This window comes from Apodemus sylvaticus, chromosome 4, assembly GCF_947179515.1.
Source record: "Apodemus sylvaticus chromosome 4, mApoSyl1.1, whole genome shotgun sequence".
NCBI lineage: Eukaryota > Metazoa > Chordata > Mammalia > Rodentia > Muridae > Apodemus > Apodemus sylvaticus.
The window spans coordinates 24,254,458-24,276,427 of record NC_067475.1 but is presented as its reverse complement, the minus strand read 5'-3'; the positions used below and the strand labels follow the sequence as shown (position 1 = coordinate 24,276,427).

Here is a 21,970-nt window from a genome sequence, read left to right as displayed (position 1 = left end):
GAGCAGAGAAATTAGCATTTAAATAATACAGGACAACCTTTACACAATGCACTAAAACATTATGCCTACACTGACTTGGGGCAGAAATGGTTAAAAAAATATGCAGCATGTAAATCTGTAAAAATAATTTTATTGAGGTTTTATTCCAAACCAAATGTGATTGGATTAACATATGTTTTGTTTTAAGAGTATCTAAGCATGAAGCTGTCTTTATATGAAGAAGTTAAAAATCTATAAGGACTATTCTTTGAAGTCTTGAAAGTGCACATTGACAAATGGTTTTCTGTGAGTGTTTAGTCTCTAATGACGTTGAATAGATTCTCTGAAATTTCTTGTAAAGCCATCAACACACATTGGGTCAAATATTAGAAATGCCATAATTGCACAAGTTAAACACCATAAGCTATGTGTGAAATTCTGTGTAGTATGTACAATATGTGAAATACACACATTACAGTACCATGCAGTTTTCCCAGAGCGTCTATATATTGCAGATTCCCCATGCTGAGGGAGTGTTTGTAATCCATATACCCAATGGTAACTAGTGAGATTTGCACTAAAAACATATTGTACTTTGACTTTATGTAAAGTCATACTTATGAGCAAAATATTTGCGTGCATATGCTCAAAACACAAAAAGGGGTTTTGCCACACTCTGAAGGCCCCACAGCTTCCCCAGTTTGTTTACTTGTTTTGTTAGAAGTTGACTTCATGGGCTAGGGAGATGGCTCAGAGGTTAAGAGCACTGTTTGCTCTTCTGGAGGTCCTGAGTTCAATTCCCAGCAATTAAACACATGATGGCTCACAACCATCCATAATGAGATCGGGAGCCCTCTTCTGCCCTGCAGGATACATGCAGGCAGAATGCTGTATACATAATAAATAAATAAATTGTTAAAAAAAAAGAAGAAGAAGAAGAAGTTGATTTTATAACAAGGAGAATTCAAGCCACACTGCCTAGGGACCCTGACAAGATCTAAAGCCACAACAGGGTGGGTAAGAGCAGATAAACTGTGAGTTGTCCTCACTTTTCTTGTTAAACCCTCCTTCTGTAAATACTAATAGGGAATTCTCAGTAAGGTAGAAAAATGAATGGCATAAAGGACTATCAAAGTCTTCAAACCTTGTCTGAGAAAACAGAAGGAAAGGGAATAAGGGAATAGGCAGTATGTGTATGTGGGGGAGAGGTGATGACATCAGGGTGTGTGTGGAGGAGAGGTGATGACGTCAGGGTGTATGTGGAGGAGAGGTGATGGCGTCAGGGTATTGTGGAGGGGAGGGGATGACATCAGGGCGGGCTCACTCCTGTCTACAAGCTACAGTGGGCATCAGTGCACTTTCAGCTAACATCTTCACATCCAATTATCGTCAAAGGATAACCATAACCCAGAGCATTGTCACAAGGATCAAACTATTCTCCTCCCTGAAGCATACAGGCACATAGGAAAGCCTGGTGAGCATGGGCTGTTAGCACTGTAGCTATTCTGTACCTTTAATATACCATTTAAAGGGCACCTTTGGATAAAAGAAGGAATAAGACTTTGGAAGATATAGTCCTTCACTCTGAAGCCCAGTCTTTGTATCTGTAAGGCCTAGGATTGTTTTTATTAGTTTCAAAACACGACAGAAAGAGTTCTTGGAGGGTTGTGCTATGAATAAATTGACAAAAGCCAATCAATTCCTTTAGATACTTCTAGGCACACCGAATGCCCTGCTATGTCATTGCTTTGTGACAATGAAGCAGGAAGTGACATGACTTGATGTTTCACTGATGCTCAAAGCAACCAAATCAAATTAACTGCTAAACATGGACACCCTTAAAGTTCCTGCAGGAGGGATTCAAAGCTAATACAGGAAGGAAGAGAAAGGGGGAGGGAGAACATGGTGCTCTTTGGTTTTGACTTTTGGGTTTCTTGACTCAAATTTAACCCAGAGGGCAGGGCTTCCATCAGAGACCAGGTGTGCATGCAGAGTCACATGAGCTATAGGGGCAAAACAAAACCTGCCTCTGAACCATTAGGGGAGTGAACAGAGGGTGGCAGACTTGGGGGTGGGGGGTGGGGCGTGGGGGGGGGGGGGGAGAGAATCCTCCAGCTGGGAAGTGAAGAGAAGCAGAGAAACTATAAAATATGGGGTCTGAGCACATATTGGTTCGGTTGAAGCAAAAACAGGATCCAGCATCCAATGGTTTGAATACAGCCAAACCTCCAAAGAAGAGCTGGTTCAGTCCGACACGTTTCATGTTAATGGCAGCCTGGGTAGAAACGGAGCTCAACTCCAACAGCTAGAAGTGAGACCTCATCAGGGTGGAGCTTCCAGGCTTGAATCCTGGTGACCTCCTAAGGAGAAGGAGACACTGTGATGTGATACATATAGCTCAGCAGGGAGGAGGGTGAGAAGAAAGGCCTATGCATGGGCCTTTCCCATGCAGATCACCGCAAAAATAAACCTCTTTTCTCTCTAAACAAGCTCACATGACTTTTATTATAGTAATGGAAAGTTAGGTAAAACAAGGACACATTTAGACTGTATAAGCACACGCTGTATGTTTTATCAACATGAAGGGAAGCTAGGGCTCTATTGACATAAAACTGTACATAGGTAACAACTCCTAGGACTGCATCAGAAAACACCGGGAATAAACATCTTTGAATAAATCAACTTAATCTCAGTATTTTATTATGTTTTAACTATGCACCTTTTAATTGCTTCTTTTTTACTAAAATACTTCACTGATTCTATAAGCCAGTGGTCATTTTGCCTCACATCAAATAAACATTGTATTACTTTCCAAGAGTTATGCAAAAGTTGCCTCTACAAACATGTCTCCTCACATGGCCCTCTCTACACCTGGGCAAATTATCTTCTTGAAAGGACACCATGTATGTTGATATGAGGTGCAGAATAATCTGATCTGGCCTCATCTACTTGCATCTACAGGAAAAGGCAGGCTTTCAAAGCAAGGTTTGGGCTTTGGTTGTCTTCAATGAGTGGGAATTGGCTGCAAGGTTATCTGCCCTGAGCTTCTGCCCCTCCCCCACCCATTCTCACCTTCTTAGAGGCATCCACATAGACTGCCAAGTTCTTACCCAACCCCACAGGTTTTTCTAGACTTCCCTGGAGCAAGAGAACACCTGATCCTTATGAAGAGAAGAGAGCCTTCGTAGCATTTCGTGGGCTTTAGAGGAGAGAGACAAGAGCTCTCTGGTTGACATTATTAAATTTAAGAATCAGATGTTTTCCCCATGGCTACATTCCCTACCACAGGGCAAAAAGCAAGTCAGTGCTGAGGAAAAATGAGATGAATGCTCTGAGAGACATGGTAGTGATACTGATGATGGTGATGATGTTGGTGATGATGATGGTGATGATGTTGGTGATGGTAATGGTGATGATGTTGGTGATGATGATGGTGATGATGAACACAGAGACCTACTACATATGAGGCAGGATACTAAGTATCTGTGTATGATAACTGACTTGGTGCTTGGGAGGAAACGGAGGAGGTGAGGTTACTAGGTTATATTAGCTAATATAACGTCATCCCTTCATTGAGAGGAAACCTGGTGTTGTAGTTCTTACATCTTAACAAGTTGGGGGAGAAGGTAAGATTTGGACCCAGGTCTGTCAGCGCTGGCATGGCACTCCTGCCCACCTCACTCTCAAGTCAGAGAGGGGAAGTCCTGTCAAAGCCAAACAGGTTTCAGGTTCAACTCCCAGCTCCACTTGTGACCTTTCCTTACAGCGTGCACTCCTTCCAAGGTTTCTGTGAGCAAAACAGTTTGCCTTTTCTAAGCTTATTGCTGCTGGGAACAACTTGGCTAACACAGAAACGGAGTCCCAGGAATCACTGGCTCGTCGGCACTTATCAAATACGGAGCACACTGACTGGGTGGGATGGGGTGGGAGCTGTCAGGAGTCCACCGTGAACACCACAGCACCTGGCATCATCTCTTAGGACTCTGAATCTTGTGCCCAATTAGGCTCTAAAGTGAGAAAATTTGGTAGAAAAGAAAAAAAAATAACAAAACAAGCACTAAAAATTTTCCAGATGCGGCTGGAGAGCCGGCTCCACGGTTAAGAGCCCTGGTTGTTTTTCCAGGGGACACTTGTTCTATTCCAGCCCCGACATGATGCCTCACTACCCTCTATAACTACAGTTCATGGGGATCTGGTGCCCTCTTCTGGCCTCCAAGTACCAAGCACTCATGTGATAGACAAAACCCTCACATAGACAGATTCTTTAAAAAAAAAAAAATCTTAACGTTCCAGGTGGTGTCACAAAACCCAGTGAGATCCCCTATAGGGTGGAAAGTTCACATCTGGACATTGCCTCAAGGTGTGGCCTTTCTTCTTAGGCTGCTGCCAATCACATGAAACTTTACTGATCAGGGTCAATTCAATATGTGTATATGCGTGTGTGTGTGTGTGTGTGTGTGTGTGTGTGTGTGTGTGTGTGTGTGAATATGTCAATTTGAACAGGGGTCAAAGAGGAGGAACAGGGATGCAGAAGCTATGAGAATGGAGATAGTAGTTGCAAAAGACCCTTTACTGAGTAGGTTTCAGTGCCTCACTCCTGAAATGGACTCCTGGATGGTCTTTCTTGGACCATCTCTAGGTACATAAAATGATGCTTCCCATTTAAACCGCAGTCATCAGGATGCCTGCCTAAAAGCATCCTTTGGTTTTACGATGGGTAACCAGGTCTCTCTGCCCTAATCCCACTTCTGGTCCAGGAGGAAAAGGCAGGTCCTGAGATCATCTGACTAGAATGTTGAGATTGATCTGTTGCCAGAACATCTCCACACCTAGAAACCTGTGACTAGAGACCTCTGTCCCCAGCGACGCTCTCACCCCTGCTTCCGGCAAATGACTCTCACTGTATAGCAGCAGCGGTGCACCATGAGGATGACAGGCCCTAGGGATTAGCAGAGAGAACGATGGGAGCCTTGCCACAGAAGTTCCCAGATGTGAATTAGAGGCAAACACAGCGGCCAGAGCTCACCCACAGTCAGGGCACGACTGCCTGCTCTCCTGTTTTCTGTTCACAAACTTTGAACATCACACACACACACACACACCTCCCGCCCCCATCACCAGTTGGCCTCCTTATTTCACTTCACCTTGATTGACTCCACTCCCTGTCTTGGATCCACGCCCCATGTCCTGCCTTTATGTAAGCTCTCCCCCGACAGCCAGTCTGGCCTGCGTGGGACTCTTTCCTAACACCTTACTTCATCTTTCGCATTCCTCGTTTGCACAATGCATTTCTCAGGTTAAGTTATAAATCATAGGGGGTGCTTGTACTGTTTCATTCCTCTGACTACAGGCAACCCAGGCTTACGCCGATCTTTACTGTTCATTTGGCAATAGCAGCTAACTAATTGCCCCTCCAGAAACCCTGTTGGATAATTAGCAGGCGCTGTCTGGCTCGTTCCTTCTATACATGGTTTTCTGTAGCGTCTCTTAGCCCCTTGCCTCTGCCTCCTCTTCAAGCTGGCTCTGTCCCACCCAGTTAATCTCCTCCCTCACTGTCCTTTCCTGGTCTTCTGTCCTCTCATACCACAGCTGTCAATCTATCTCTTCCTTCATTCCTTCCAGCCCTTCTGATAGTCTTCCATCTTGATAGGGTAATTACTTTTAATGGCTTTCGGTTTCATGAAACCTATATATACTTGGCCCAGGTTTCCAAGTTTCAGAATCAAAGCTTATTCAGATATACCCAAAGGACACACACGAAAACCGGAAAAGTCACCATGGGCACCCTGGGAAAGGTGAGTGAGCTCTTCTGGGATGGCCCCCTGTCACCTTTCACAGCCATCCGTTCAGATCCTGCGCTCTCTGAACAGATTATTGTCAAGTTTTGATGATAGTAATACTCAAAGTTTTTCCAAGATGTGGAAAAGCTTCCTCCACTGCTTGGAGAATGGATTACTGACAAGTTTACAGGGGGATCGGTTGCTAATATTGTAGCAAAATCTTTAAAGTTTTGCCTACCATTTTTATCTGGACACTTTGAAGGCTGACTTGTTATCTGCTTGTGCTATGGAGGGACCGTCATCTGGAAACAGACCCCGGTGAAAATGTCCCTCCTGTATGCTCTTAGGAACAGGTTGACGGCATCATGGTGAGGAGAGCCTGGACGTAAGTAACATCTGTGGAATATTAGGAAGCTGCAGTTACAATGTATTAAATATTAAGACGTGGCAGTTGAATGTATTAAATAATATCAGGAAGCTGCAGTTACAATGTATTAGTCAGTGAGTCTTACATGGTCAGTAAAGGTCACCTGAAAATTACTCATCACCTTCCACAGAACATCAGCCTGTGCCCAGCCTGCTTGGTGTGGTCATATAAACCCACAGTGCACAAAGAGAATTTCAACTGAAGAATTTACCCTATATTGTTAGCACTGGGGAAAGCTGGATGCCAAGTTTCCCTTATTTCTATGTTTCCCCCTCACACTTGTCTGTGTGACTTTGTGTTTTGAGTTATGTGTATATTGCTTTTGAAGTAAGGAATTTTTCCCCCTAAAAGTTATCTTTTACGAAACTTTTGAGTGAAAGCAAAATTATTCTAATTATATTGTTCTTAGACAGAAGTCATATTTTCTATACCTTTAGTCGGACACTCTTGTGACACCTTTTTCTTTTCTTTATATGATAAACTCCTGTATTTCCTCTTCCATTGGAGTCCGAATTTCTTGAAGGCACAACAGATTTACTCCACTTACAATTATTAATGCAGAAGTTATTCCTATACGTGAAACACATTTCAAGTTATACAAACTAGTATCACTGGATAAATCTAAATCTAATCTAAAAGTTAAGCTAGTCTACTCGCTGAAGAAGGATCTGTTATAAGAATACACCCAGGGCAATAGAAACAGCCTCCAAGGAGAAACTGTTGTGATTATAAAAAGATAAGGGGATATGAGAATATGTTCTATGGGGTGCGGTGAGGTGTGGAGGAAGGGGGTGCCTCAGCATCCCTTCCCCCTGAGGGACCAGCCATCATGACAGTATAGTACAGAATAGAGTTTATTCATGGCATGTGGAGAGGAGTTGAAAGGGGAGCAGAGGCAGAGAAAGGCAGAGAGAAGAGAGGAGAGAAGTAGAGTCCGGCCATGGCCATGTGGAGAGAGTGGGGAAGGGAAGGGGAGAGACAGGGAACAAGGAGCAAAAGAGGACAAGAGGGAGAGAGAGGGAGGAGAGGCAAGCAGCCCTTTTATAGTGGGCCAGGCCTACCTGGCAACAACCAGGTTCATTGTGGGGAGAAGCTACCTGGCTGTTGCCAAGTAATGGTGGGGTGGAGTTTAGACAGAATGCTAACAGAAACCAGGGAACAATAAGAATTTGTTCTGCAGCAACAGTGCTAATGTCAGGAGAAAGGATAGAAAAGGATGGTAACCTATGCTACCCAGGACAACTCATTAAATTCTAGCTTCACATTTTACAGCGCAATAATCTTCAGTGAGTTAAACACTGAAGATTATAAAGTCAAACTAAAAAAAATTTCAAAGAGAGGATGAGAAACATTTGTTATGGCACAGAGAAATTTCAGACCGTAGAAATGGAATAAATTACCAAAGGAAGAGACTGCTATAAACAAAATCACAAGACATAGGCATAATTTCACACAAAGTTGGTATAAGCAAACAGCAGAGGAAAAAGAAAGTTAAGCTCCGAGCTGACAGACAGTAAGTTACTCCTTTGATGTTTGAAGGAGCATTTGCATTAACAAAAGAATCAAGATGCCAATAGGTCTGTGAACAGGACCAAGCCTTTTATAACTCTTCTAACCGTACTGAATACCCACATCTGAATATTGAAAAATACTAATGAGGATACCAGGTTTTTTCTGCCTGTCCGGTTTAACGATATAGTCAGTGCTAAGCAAAATGAAATACATGGTAGCATAGACTGTTTATTATTCTGGGGAGTGCGTCAAGGGACTTAATCTTTCTGGAAAGAGATTTGGAAATCAGCATAGCGCTAACAATAACTCCATCCTTCCAAAGAAATTTTCACTTAAGGAAACAAACTAACCCAGAAAAAAAAAAAAAAAGCAAAGCAAACAAAAGATTAAAACAAACAAAAAACCCCCAAAAGATGAACAAATATGTTCACTGCAATACCCTCTGTAAGATAAAAGCAATAGAAACACTCCCATATGTAGGTAATTATTAAGAAAATTAGGATCTACCCAAATAAAACTATGACTACGAAGCTCTTCAAAGTCAAGAAAAATTCTTATAACGTGTCAGTGGTAGGTAGAGGTTCAGTAAATACTTACTGGTTTAGAAAGAAGACACGGAAGAAGAAAGAGGAGGAGGAGAAGGGGAAGGAGGTGTCAATTGTCCTTATATGAAATGATGTCAGAACTATTTTTAAATTATTAAACATTTTAAGTAAGACAGGCGTGGTGGCACACGCCTGTAATCCCAGGCCTCTGGGAGGCAGAGGCAGGCAGATTTCTGAATTTGAGACCAGTCTGGTCTACAGAGTGAGTTCAGGACAGCCAGGGCTATACAGAGAAACCCTGTCTCGGAAAAAAAACCAAATCCCAAAAACCAAAAAAAAAAAAAAAAAAAAAAAATTAAGTAAAAGTATTTTGAAAGATTTGGAGGAAATTTGTTAAATTCTCAGTAGTTTACTTTAGAAATGCAGGACTTATATTTATTTACTTTTGGCTTCCTCCCTGTGACCTTAATACTTTGACAAATAATAGCAACTGTGATCAGAGGGGGAAAAATGATGTTTCTTGGTAACTGCCATCTTCTTTTGCGTCTGTTAGACAATCACGTGCCGGGCAGCCATCGCCTGGGCAGAAAATTCTCCTCTTTCAATTGAGGAAGTGCAAGTTGAGCCACCGAGGTCTGGAGAAGTTCGTATTAAGGTAAGCTTAAGTCGGCCAGCCTTCACTTCAGAAGACAAAAGAAAATAATGCTACACTCTTAAAATAGCGGCGGGAGAGGTGGCTCAGCATCTAGGAGCACTGGCCGCTCTTACAGAGGACCTAGCTTCTGTTCCCAGCACCTACAAATGGCAGCCACTTGTAACTCCAGCTTCAAGAGAACCAAAGCCCACTCCGGCCCCCACAGACGCTGTGTGCCTACAGTGCACAGACGACAGTGCAGGCAAACACATACACTCATACAATCAATCTGTTTAAAAACATGCGTAGGCATAGCCGTGTACAAAGAACAAGCATTTTTCCATATCGCTCTCCCCAGTTTTCTTAATAAAAGAAAACTATTTTAAAGTAAATAAATGATATTGCTGAATATTGAGAGTTGGTTGTTTGTTTGAGGCAGAATCTCGATAGACAGCTCAGGTTGTCCTCAAACTTACAGCCCTCCTGCCTCCATCTCCTGAGCCCTCACTCTGTAAGCACATGCCACCATAACAGAGAACATATTCCTTTTGCAAAAAAGAATTATTCTTCAGTTCATTACTTACTTGTTAGTTTTAAAAATATGCATATATGTGCATCTCTGTATGTGGGTATGTGTATATAATCTTAATAACTGTAAGCTTTGGCAAACATGTTACCTATGATCATTGTGTTTTAATTACAGTAACTCTAAAGTTTGTATTGTTATAGGACTATGTATTTTTCAGTGTTATCCAAAAAGCTTTTTTTTTTTTTTTTTTGAGACTGGTCTGCCCTAAAAGATTAGGGCGATGCACATGCAGTGATAAGAGGCTCATTACCCTGCTCTCTTGATTTAAGCCAACACATTGTATTAGCCTCTGAAACCCTGTCTGGAAAGAGATACTGGGAGGCAACTTCATCTTCCAGAAATACCAACAGGGACTTCAAGATGCACAGTTTCCAAAACTCAACAGAAACTGCATAAAGTTTAGACAGTGTTTAGAAAAGCACAGACTCACCAAAACTCCCTCACCACTTTCCAGTCAAATGCTCGACCTGTCATCGCAAATTTCACAAGGCCATTTAGTATTAAAGATCAGGGATGTGTTGACCTGACTAGACTCTAACAGCCTGTGGTGTTAATTTTCTCTCACCATCACTAGATTCCTAAGATAATTGACTTAGAAAGACAAAAGGCTCACTCTGGGTTACAGAACATTCAGCCCAGGGTCTGTTTGTTATTCCTCATTGTGTATAATCTGGGATGAGAAAGACATCTGCTCATCTCAGCAGAAGTGCTCATCTCAGCAAACCCACTCATGTCACAGCCAGAGGGCGAAGGGACAATTCTCTTCAGAGGCATTCACCCAGTGATCCAACAGTCTCCAGCTAGGTCTCCTGCCTGAAAGTCTCAGCGCCAATCTGAGCATCTGGGATCAGTCCTTTTCCACCAAACCAATATGTTTATCCACAGGATAATACACATTACATTCCCCCATTTATTTTACTTTTATACAGGAAATTCATCACTAGATACCCAGAGTACAACAACTATAGAAAGGTACATAACTCATGCCCATAACAGCTCAACAGCATAGGGCAAGATTCAGGATGGAGGTTAGGGGTTACAAGAGGAACAGAGAAAAAACAAACAAACAAATAAACAAACAACAACAAATGATTAAAAGTGTTGGCAAGATACCAGGAAGGAAAGAAAGAAAGAATAAATGGAAGGAAGGAAGGAAGGAAGGAAGGAAGGAAGGAAGGAAGGAAGGAAGGAAGGAAGGAAGAAAGGAAGGAAGGAAGGAAGAAAGAGACTGGGAAGAAGATTCAGTGAGTACTTATTGATCATCCAGAGGACCTGAGTTCAGTTCCCAGCACCCAAGTGTATTGTCTCATAACCGCCTATAACTCCAGTTCCAGGGGATTACTGTCTGTTTTCTGGCCGTCACAGGCAGTGGCATTTATATGCACATGTCCCTACACAGATACACATGCACACACATGGTTAAAAATAAAACTAGAAATTTTAAAATAAATCTTGGAGAGAAAGAGAGAAACAAAGGGCACATGAGGGATGGAAGACAAAACAGAAAACTAAGGAACTCCCACTCAGTAAATTAGCAACACTGTGGCCAAGGTGTGCAAGGGAGACTCTGGGCAAAATGGGCATGACAGGTGTGGCAGAGACAGTGTTCAGTTGTGTCCCCTTGTTCCTCACAAATCCAGACAGCACTCCGATTGTACTCTTGTGTTGAGCCACACAATTGCGTCTACAACACTTCCTAGTTACCTGGTTGCTGCTCTTAGGATGCAATGTTCCTAACCCGTAATGACTATAAACTAGATCAGATATGCAGACTACCTCACCAGTTCGGAGCCTTTGGTGTCAAAAAGTAAGCGTCATCACAGTGACCCCTTGATGAAACTCTAAGCTAGAGACTGGATATGACCAGTATATCCTTCTAGCTGATTCTAGGAACCATGGCCACAGACTATCATGCATTCTCATTTGCTGTACACAACAAACTAATGGGGACATAGAGCCTCCTCCATATATAAAAAGCATTTCTAGCCTTTGGTAGTAGCATCTTGAAGCCATTTTAACACAGTGAGGATTCAAAACATGGATATTTCTCTCTTGCACATCTTTTCTCTTACTTGCTCAATGCAAACATGGCTTTTTCCGGTGTTCTAGCCAACCCTTCCAGCACAGATGATGGAAACTCATTGACTGCTTTTCTGCATTCTTCTAGGACTTAGAAGACACAGGCTTTTGTGGATATGACACTTCATTTGGAAGTGCTAATATAGATGGGTTAGGCCACCAGAGGCAAGAGAGCTTAAGTGATTATCTAAGAAGTTTTCAAACTTCTCAGGGACAGTGAAATATTGCAACATTGGTTTATTTAACTTACCCATATTTTACAGTATTCCCTCTCCCCACCCCCACCATGTAGTTCTGGCTGGCCTAGAACTCTTTATGTATACCAGGCTGATGACCTTGCACTCATAAAAGATTCGCCTGCCTCTGCCTTCCAAATGCTAAAGATACCTTGGCTATATTGGAATTCACTATGTAGACCAGGCTTGCCTCAAATTCAGAGGTCCACCTCCCTCTCCCTCCCAAGTACTAAGATTAAAGGTGTATGCCAACATGCCCAAAGAAAAACTTTTTAATGTACAGGTTTAAAATTTTGGAAATTGATTCACTCAAAGCATTGAACTTCAAAATATTGTACCTAAACTTCTGTGTTTCTTGAGAGTAGTGGCTATTATTAATATTTCCAAAAATGAAAACAAAACCTTTTTGTTTCAAAAACTCATTATTGCATGCATAATGTAAACTAGATTTTAAAAGACTTAAGTTAATATGAGGTCTGAGCATGAAGCCATGTGACATTGGATAAGTCATTCTAAGTCTCTGGGTCTCCCTTCCCCCACACCTAAATTAGTGGTAAGACCTTCTCTGCTCTTCCTGTCAGCTATAACAAAAGAAACAGTAATAAATCAGCAGTGGGCAATCCAAAGATGCAGCTTATTGGGAGAAAGGGCTTCAGGGCCATGATCCGGCTTCGAGGCTGCAGGGGAGAAACAGTGCAGTATACGGAGATGAAAAGACGCAGCCTTTAGACAGAAGCAATACAATCAATGGAAACATGACGGAGACATAAAGGGGGGAGATTTCTCTTTAAAGCCTGAAGTGACACTTCATCAAAAGTAAAAATGACAGAGCTCGGAAGAGAAACACCGAGCATCCGTGAGAAGAATGTGAGAGGAATGTCGGGGAGGCCGGAGTCGCCTCATAGGGAGCAGTCTTTAGGCTACTCCCCAAGCAAAGGCCCCTGAGAAACCTCTGCGCCAATCCCCAGAACAAAGGGAAACTCTGGCTTCTATAGATCTTGGGGTAAGGGGCTGTGGGGAAGTTTTATATCACATGATTCGGCTCAACATGGTGGACAAGACAGAGAACACGGAAGTACTGTGGTCTCTATACTGAGTCACAGCACAGGCTGCCTCACCTCTGTCACAGAGGGAGCTGCCAGGGTCTCTACAGGCAGTGGGATCTGGCCTTTTGAAAGGGGATCTCTCTTTTAGGGGAAGGTTTTGTTCTAACACCTGAGTGTTGTTTTAGAGAGCAAGTGAGGTCATTTGTATCAAACAAAACAAAACTGAATACTCGACACAATGACGGGAGAAAAATAAAATCGTAAACCAGTTGTCTTTTGGTCATTTAATTTCTATACAGATGATCTCTTCAGGGATCTGTGGTACTGATGAACATGTGCTGAAAGGAGAACTGGTGGTGAACTTTCCTTTAATTCCGGGTCATGAAGGAGCAGGAATTGTGGAGAGTGTTGGTGATGGAGTTTGCACGGTAAAACCAGGTAGAAAATGAGAAGCTTGTTAGGGAACTCTTGATCCAATATACACTGTCAGTATATTCAGCAGAAAACCACCTCAGGGTTTGCCTCTGGATTCTTCAGGTTGATGAGATATCATGTCATCAAATGAGGCCAGTAATCCAAAGGGCCACATCAATGCCGCCTCTTTTCTATGCTGTGGAGAGTTCCCAGGTCTCCACCCAAAGCCAGCTAAGGACTGGTAAGAGCAGAGATCCTCTAAACATGCGGAAAGACCCTTAGACCTAAAACCCCCTTCTTAGGTTTTCATTCCCCCAGAATGTGTTAGAAACGTGCTCGTTCTAAAGCTGCAGTGTTTGGCAAGTGAATGAATGTTTTAATCAACTAGAGTGGAAAGTTACAGGAACTGAACGTTACAGGACAGGATGATGGTTACATGTCAGTGAATCTTTCCCAGTTGCATCCTCAAGGATCTTGGTATTATTATTCTTAGCATGCCTAAAACAATCACAGTGAATGAGTAAATCATTCATAGATGTTGGCGATTTAGAAACACCATAGCTTGGGACCAACGGCAGATAGAGAACTTAGGAAAGTACACAGCAAGGCCATTCCTGGCCATGGAGTGTATTCACACACACACACACAAAAATGTATATCAATTGTGAGTTACCTACTGTGGATTAAGGAAATAACACGAAAGTAAAGGCTGAATATGTATCTCCCGTGCAGTATGAACGGGAGAGTTTACAGCCTACCTCCTCTTCAGCTAGGAAGATTCAGTGGGGGAATTTTGTCTGAGCCAATCATGAGCACCAAAGGAAAAGGATAGTTAGAACCTCTTCCAGATGTGAGATCTAGTATCTAGAAACTTGTAGAGTCAATAAAGGCAAAATGTGCTTTATCTAAACTTAAGAGGTTTTTAATGCCGTCTTAAGGAATTTTCCTATGCCATGAGCAGGGGTAAGGGCCAGTGCAGAGACAATACTGTAGACCCTGACCAGCCTTCCGGAGTCTGTGATGACTGAGAAGGTTATCCTTCTTCCCACCCCCACTCAGTGTGACACTATAAACCTCAGGGACATGAGCTGATCCAAGACTCAAACTTTATCAAGATGCTCTCCAGAGCTTAGAAGCGTTAAAGCTTCCTTTTATAATCATTGTTCCAGAAAGAAAGTGTGAGGAACCAGAACCTTTTTTTCCCCTGAAGTTGATGAAGCTCAGAATTCATCACCAGAAAACCGGTGCCAGAGGCCTGCTGATTGTCAGTGTGGGAGTGGGGGCCAGTGTGGGAGTAGGGGTCAGTATAGGAGTAGGTGTCAGTGTGGAAGTGGGGGTCAGTGTGGGAGTAGGGGTCAGTGTGGGAGTGGGGGTCAGTGGGAAGACTCAAGGGGAAACCCCAACATGGCTGGGTTGGGTTACTGTAAACAGGCTACAACCAGCAACGGCTTGATTTTTTTTTTTTTTTAATGGAAAGCAAAAAAATTAAAGCAAATGACTCTGAGGCTCCTTTCTGGTTCTATAGTTCTAAGTAGGGAAAGGCAGCCCTACAACTATCAGCAGCAGGCAATGTCTTCTCATCTTTAACAATTGATAAGGATCTGAAACCAGGTAAAATGACCTATGCTTTAAAACAACGCCAGATGTCACCCTGGCTGTCAGCACCTGTCCATATGTGTTTTCAAGAGAATGGGTAAGATTTTATTATGTTTTATTCCATGAATAATTTCTAATTTTTGGTTTATCTTCCCCATCCCATACAGGAGATAAAGTGCTCACCCTAATTATTCCACAGTGCAGAGAATGTGATGCCTGCTTGTACCCCAAAGGGAATTTCTGTGACAAGCAAGAGTGAGTAGATTTGTCTCTAGTCCTTTTTATCAAATGTCTCACACGGAATGTGCCTGATGGTGACCATTTCTTTCTTTTCAACTCCTTATGTCTGTGCCTGTACGCGGGTGTCTGCATCACTGTGTAACAGCGTCCTTCCTTGTTCCGGGGTGATGCTGGACGGGACCAGCCGGTTTTCCTGCCGGGGACAGACGGTTTATCACTCTTTCCGCACAAGCACATTCACGGAGTACACTGTCGTGCCCGAGATTGCAGTGGTAAAAATCGATGATGCTGCTCCGATGGATAAAGTTTGTCTCATAAGCTGTGGCGTCCCTACAGGCTATGGGGCGGCAGTTAACTCAGCCAAGGTGAGCAAGGTATTGGTTGTTCGCAAAGCGGGCCGGACCGCCATTGCTGCTTACAGTGTCCTAAGAATGAGGCCTGGGTTTTTACTGGGTAAACAGAATTTGGTTTGTTTGTTTGTTTGTTTGTTTGTTTGTGACAGGGTTTCTCTGTGTAGCCCTGGCTGTCCTGGAACTCACTCTGTAGACCAGGTTGGCCTCGAACTCAGAAATCTGCCTGCCTCTGCCTCCCAAGTGCTGGGAATAAAGGCGTGCACCACCACCGCCTGGCCAGAATTCTTATGTGATAAACAAAAACCTTAACCTAGCATCCCTCAGAAACCTCATAAAGCAGGTTTCTGTTCATCAGAAAAGCAACTACTTCCCTTCTTTGTCCCCAGAAGCAAAGTGGGACGGATTCTGATTGACCCAAACAGCTTGTATCATTTTAAAGTGCCCACACTAACTCCCCTCTGTTCTGGCCCCAACCTACCTCCTCTGGAAATCTGCCCCCCAAAATTCCACAAGGTTTTTCCACTTAGGCAGCCCTCCGATTTGTCCCCTCACACCCCCAATAAACCTCTTTCTACCCACAGACTGGTCTAGTTCAGTGGTTTGACTGCACCTCACTTAAATTTGTGTTATCCGTATATCAGTTATTTGTGCGTGGGCGATGGCACGGTGTGGGTGGCAGGACTAGGCTGAGCCTGTCCAAATGATCAAAATCGTATACCTAAGTTTCAAAAAGCTCACTAGTTTTTTTATTCACCGTTATTTTCTTAACTGCCCACGCTCAGCTTTGAAAACTAATATGCGCTCATTTTATGAGTTCGTAGGTCACTCCTGGATCTACCTGTGTGGTTTTTGGACTTGGAGGGGTCGGCTCTGCCATTGTCATGGGCTGCAAAACCTCTGGTGCTTCCAGAATCATTGGGGTTGACATCAATGAAGAGAAGTTTCCTCGGGCAAGAGCCTTGGGGGTCACTGACTGTCTCAACCCTAACAAGCTCCAGAAACCCGTCCACGAGGTGGTGAAGGAAATGACGGGGGTTGGCGTTCACTTTGCCTTTGAGGCCATCGGACGGGTTGATACCATGGTGTGTGTGTGCTGGGCACAGTGGGGGTGGGGGTACACAATTATAAACTCTCTGGGCCTGTGTGCCCCAGACAAGAAAAAATGGAATAGAAATTGACTCCACAGTCTTGTTTTATTATACAAAACAGTATGTATGAAGAGATATAAAGTTATTGTATACAAAATTTTTAAACACAAAATGAGCCATGAGGTCAGTACTTCATTTTTCTCAATTACAGTTATTTATAGTTATAGTTATTTATAGTATAGTTATCTATACCTAAATAAGATTATTGGCTTCACATATATTTATCTCTGCTTTCTAACAAAATTTGGGTCATACAGTTTGAAGAAGTGAATGTATATACTCATTACATTGAAATGTGTGGCTAATTCCTAGGTCTAAGGGTGAAGAATGTTAGTGTGGGGTTGTAAATGACAGAAAAGAGGCCAATACAGTAAAATTTGAGGGAAAGAGAAAGAAAACAGAGTTAAGAAGACAAAATAAATTTTAAAAATGTGTGCCTGTGGTTCACTGGAAAATTCATTTTTTTAAAAAAAAAAGAAGCCTCCCCAAATTTCATCTATATTTACTATGTTTTGTTCCATTTAATTGTAGTGGAAATTAATTGAGCAGTAAAACATAGCAAGGGAAGAGTCAGACAGACAGAACGCATGGCCTTCAGACAGACAGAATGCATGGCCTCAGACAGAATGCATGGCCTTCACAGCAGTTTGATTGAACATACCATTTGTTCTTGTACACTGACGTAGCTCTGGAGGTCTTAAGGATGATAAATCATTCAATACATAGAGCAACCCTTCAAGGAAACAGTGACCAAAAGGTAAAAAAAAAAAAATTGCCTGAGGCCCACAAGTTGCAGAGTCTGCATCTTTTATTTCTATGCTGCACTGATTCTCTGTGGAGACACCACGACCCCAGTGGTGAATGGAGTTGAATTTGAAGTAGCATCTATCCAAGAGAGAGTCGAAGTCCAGTGTATCCGGGATTCTTTCCCTTCGTGGGCAGCCGGTACAAACGACCACTTAGGGTGTGCCACTGATCATCACTGTCTTCTCAGGATGCTGCTTGGAACTCCTGTAACAACAGCTATGGCGTCTGTCTGATCGTTGGGCTAGCTCCTTCCGATGCGCAGTTATGCCTCGAGGCAGCCAAGATTGTGTCTGGGAAAACCCTGAAGGGCGTGTGTCTGGGAGGTAGGTGGGTGAGCAGAAAGGTGTGGTCATTTAGCTCCTCCCCTCAGGGGACCAGACATCTAGGGTCAGTGTGTCCAGAGACTCCTCCTGAAATGAATGTAACAGTCTTCAAATTACATTTGTTTTGTTTTGTTTTGAATTTAGGGGAGGCTGTAGTATGATATAGGCATGTGTATGGATTCATGTATATATGTGTATGTGCAGGTTCATGTATGATCATGTGTAAGGGTCTGCAAGCATGACTATATGAGTATACATGCGAAGGCCAGAGTTTGATATCAGGTGTCTTCCTCTGTCTTGCTTACTTTTTGGCACTGAGTCCCTCGCTATGCCTGGAGTTCACCAACTGAGCCAGACTAACTGGCCAGTGAGTTCCAGGGACCCACCTGTCTCCACATTCCCAGGCTAAGATTACATGTGCATAACTACCATGCCTGAGTGTTTACTCTAGGTGCTAGGGACATGAATTCATGGAAAATGCTTTACCTAAACAAGGCATTTTTCCAAAGCATTAAATTAATTTTGATTAGCTAAATAAAATAGTGGAGGCATTGAGGATTATCATTTTTCTCCTAGAGAAATATTTTTGTGATAATTAGAATAACTTAAGCGATATTGGTTCTGCATTGATGGCTTCAATTTTTATTGTGCTATTTTAATAGCGATGTCTTAAGTGTTGTTGTATGCACTAAACTGGTATTTTTGAACAGGTGCTTCTATAGTTCTAGAAAAATCCTTATTTCTGATCAATATTGAACAGTTGATTTGAAAAACTAACACTTGCAGTTCTATCTACATATGAAGTGGTGCCATTGCCACACACATAGGCAGAGAGGGCTCTCTTGCCATCCCCATGTATGTAGACAAAGTCTACGTGTCGTTTCTAGCATGTGGATATAGTGGATTCTCCATGCATCTCCATGCACATGGATAAGGAGGGTTCCTGTGCCAGTTCTATATATGTAGATAAAGAACATCCCCATGCCATCCTAATGCATGTGAGAGGAAATGGTTTCATAATGGTAATCCCAGTGTCGGTTAATAAGGTTTAAACGATTGCTTTTCAATTCAGGAATATGAACATTGACCCAGATTTTATTTAAAAGATAACTAAGTAACAGAACTGTCAATAGTAGTCACATTTAAACAACATCTGTCACTCAGTGACTTCTCAGGAACAAACAATTTTTCATGTTCAAAGATAAAAATGGGTATCTTATCCATCTATCATGATTCACTGATTTTTTTTTACTCTCTTGGTTGGTCAATACTTCTTATTTTTTTATATTTATTTTATTATTACTTCTGTGTTTGAGTGTGTGTGTGTGTGTGTGTGTGTATGCATGCCAGGACACACAAAAGGAAGTCAGAGGATGACTTGCTGGAGTTGGTTCTCTCCTAGCACGTGGGTCCAAAAGATCTAATTCAGGTTGTCATGTTTCTACACAAGTGCCCTTACCCACTGAACCATCTCACTGGCCTGGTGGGTCTTGGGTCATATTATTAATAGTATATTAATAATATATGAAAAATAATAAACTTTTTGTTTTGCAGATTATAAAACCAGAGACTGCATTCCCCAAATAGTGACTGATTATCTCCAAAATAAGATTAATATAGATCCTTTAGTGACTCATCAGCTGCCTTTTAATCAGCTTGACAAAGCCTTGGAGCTGTATCATTCAGGAAAAGTGTAAGTTTTCTTTGATGGTGTCCTACATTCTGAAGAAATGACTAGTCAGATATTTCATTGTTGTTTGGGGGTGGGGGTGGGGCTCTACTTGAACCCTTAGTATCTTTTACACATATCTACCTGTTTCCTGACGGCATCAATATAGGAAAAGGTTTACCTATAGGGTCTGTGTTTAGGAAACATCTACACAATCAACTTCAGAATTTCAGAATACTACAGATAATGTATTTTTCCACATTGGTCAATAGTGTTTGTTTTTCTGGTTAGAGAAATTACCTAAAACAAATTAATTGAGTTTCTGGAGTCAGGAGCCTTCCTTGCAAGAAGTCTAAAAATGGCTTGAGACTCCTGCTAGGGGAAAAATTCTTACACATCTTTTCTGAATGATGCTAGCCAACTGTAGGTCTGCTCATTTACTCCCCCAGTACTAAATTGTTTACAAGTTCTTTTTTTTTTTTAATTTTTTTGGGTTTTTTTGCTTTTTTTTTTTTTTTTTCTCGAGACAGGGTTTCTCTGTATAGCCCCTGGCTGTTCTGGAACTCACTCTGTAGACCAGGCTGGCCTTGAACTCAGAAATCCACCTGCCTCTGCCTCCCAGAGTGCTGGGATTACAGGCGTGCGCCACCACTGCACGGCTACATGTTCTTTTAATGCTTAAGAATTGATGGCAGACTTATGTGAGAAATTTCCTGGAGACTTGTATTTTATACACACACACACACACACACCTATTCATCCCAGAAAGGGAACCCACAACAGGCTAAAGTACTGACTGCATCAGAGTCCACCTGTGTTTTTATTGGGGTTACTAAGAGGGGTGCAGGGTTATTCACAGGAACAGGAGTGACTCTAAAGCAGCTGCATCACAGAGAAGTCCCCTCAGCATGGGTGATGAGCCACCAGGACTGCATCCCTGCCGCGTTCTGCATCGCTTACAAACAGTTCTAACTGTCCCAGAGTCTGCAGCTGCGCGGCTTAGACCCTCCCCTTGAGCAGTTGCTTGCTGTTTCTATGACCCTGCATCAGGGATGCAGAAGCACGCAAGCTTGCTTCAGGTTTCCTGGACTCTGTGCAGCTTGTCTACCTCCTGACTTTCATGGGTCACTTTTCTCCCTTCTGGGAGCAAATGTTTCCATTTGCAGACAACTGACCATCAATTGTCTTCCAGGAGCGCTGCAAGTCAAACAGTAAAGAACCAATCAAAACTGCCATGAATGTGCTTGTCTTGTTTCACTCTGAAGCAGGTCTCCAGCTCATCATACTTTTCCCGCATACTTCATTTCCTTAATTCTTTCATTATGAAACCTTCACGTTTTTGCCCTACTACTTTCTTTGTCAGTTTTTCACTGAGTTATATCAACCCATTTAAATCAAGAACAAAGCTCCAGGAAAACTCACCTGAAATGTTTCAATTATTATTGTGTATGGAGAAAGGCATCCAGCAGGCAGTAGGCGTATTGCAAGAGGAAAGGAACCAAAGAAAGCCATCTTTTCCTTTCTGGTCCAGACATTAGGTGTGATGCTATAGCAGCGGGATGTTGACGAGAAGCTTCAGTGAGCTCTTGGGCTCACTGTGGCTGTGAAGCCACATGGAAAGGGGCTAGATGAGGGTGCTTCCTTTTCTCTGTGGTGTTGGGTTCCAATCCAGACCCTATGCAGATGCTAATGTGTTACTTGGGTGAATTAGGGTAATAGTTGAATCAAGATGGGAACGGGTGGGCACCAAGAGTCCTTAGGGTGCCACATGCTTTGCTATCAAAAGTGCTTCTCAGGCATTTCATGATCACGCTCTTATATTGCAGCATCCGCTGTGTTCTGCTCTTCTGAGATCTCCGTGATGAGGAAGAGCTCGGAAGCAACCAGAAGAGCTTTCCTTCCTTCCTGTTTCACCTCCCTGATTGTTCCTGAGCAGCCGGAAGAGGCAGAAGCAGAGTGCCGCTATTCTCCTGAAACAAGGACTTCTAGACTATACTGATAATAAAATAAGTTGGAAGGATGGGTGTTGTGTAACTCACACTGTGACCTTAAAAAGCGAAATGATGGCATCTTATTCATGATAGTATTGACCATGTCCACAACTTAACTGATGTCTGCCACTGAGTACGTGAGAGCAGTCTGCGTGTCCCATCTTCTGGGTACCTGCTGCATATGCGTAAACTTCCCAGCACCTTTCGGCCTGCTCTTGAATTGACATGGTGATGTTGCGGATTCTCCAGTGTGCTGCGGAACCATCATTAGTGAGAGGCACTCTCAGATGCAGTGAGCCATCTTCTGTCCTTCAGCCTCAACCACTGCTTTTACTCACAGAGTAGTGAAACGTGACTCCAAGCTGCCTAGTTGGGAAATTTTAAAACTTGCAATTAAGGGAGAAGGTATAGGGTCTTCTCAGGGGAACATAGCCTCATCTCTAGCTCCTCCCCACCAACACCCCCCACTCTGCCCCCATTTCTGTCAAGCCTTTTTTCCTCCCCAAATTCAGTGTGGTCATCTCATTTGGAATTGACTCAAAAGAAAGAGAATGAGACTTAGCTCTTCTTCTTCTTCTTCTTCTTCTTCTTCTTCTTCTTCT

At 42.7% G+C, this 21,970-nt stretch overlaps 1 protein-coding gene across 1 annotated transcript; it reads left to right on the top strand.

The window, feature by feature from the left end:
* Window positions 1–5,756: 5,756 nt before the first annotated feature.
* LOC127682642 (alcohol dehydrogenase 1-like) lies at window positions 5,757–21,228 on the top strand. The gene is made up of 9 exons (XM_052179150.1): window positions 5,757–5,774; window positions 8,797–8,898; window positions 13,127–13,265; window positions 15,005–15,092; window positions 15,223–15,442; window positions 16,252–16,512; window positions 17,573–17,708; window positions 19,263–19,401; window positions 21,204–21,228. Exons 1-9 carry the CDS (start codon window positions 5,757–5,759, stop codon window positions 21,226–21,228), a joined length of 1,128 nt encoding a protein of 375 aa, XP_052035110.1.
* Window positions 21,229–21,970: the final 742 nt, after the last annotated feature.

What these genes read in the sequence shown, in the direction of transcription:
- LOC127682642 (XM_052179150.1), top strand. An exon ending in CTGGAGAAGTTCGTATTAAG is followed by an intron (nt 8,899 to 13,126) that starts GTAAGCTTAAGT and finishes ATTTCTATACAG; the next exon opens with ATGATCTCTTCAGGGATCTG. An exon ending in CTGTATCATTCAGGAAAAGT is followed by an intron (nt 19,402 to 21,203) that starts GTAAGTTTTCTT and finishes CTTATATTGCAG; the next exon opens with CATCCGCTGTGTTCTGCTCT.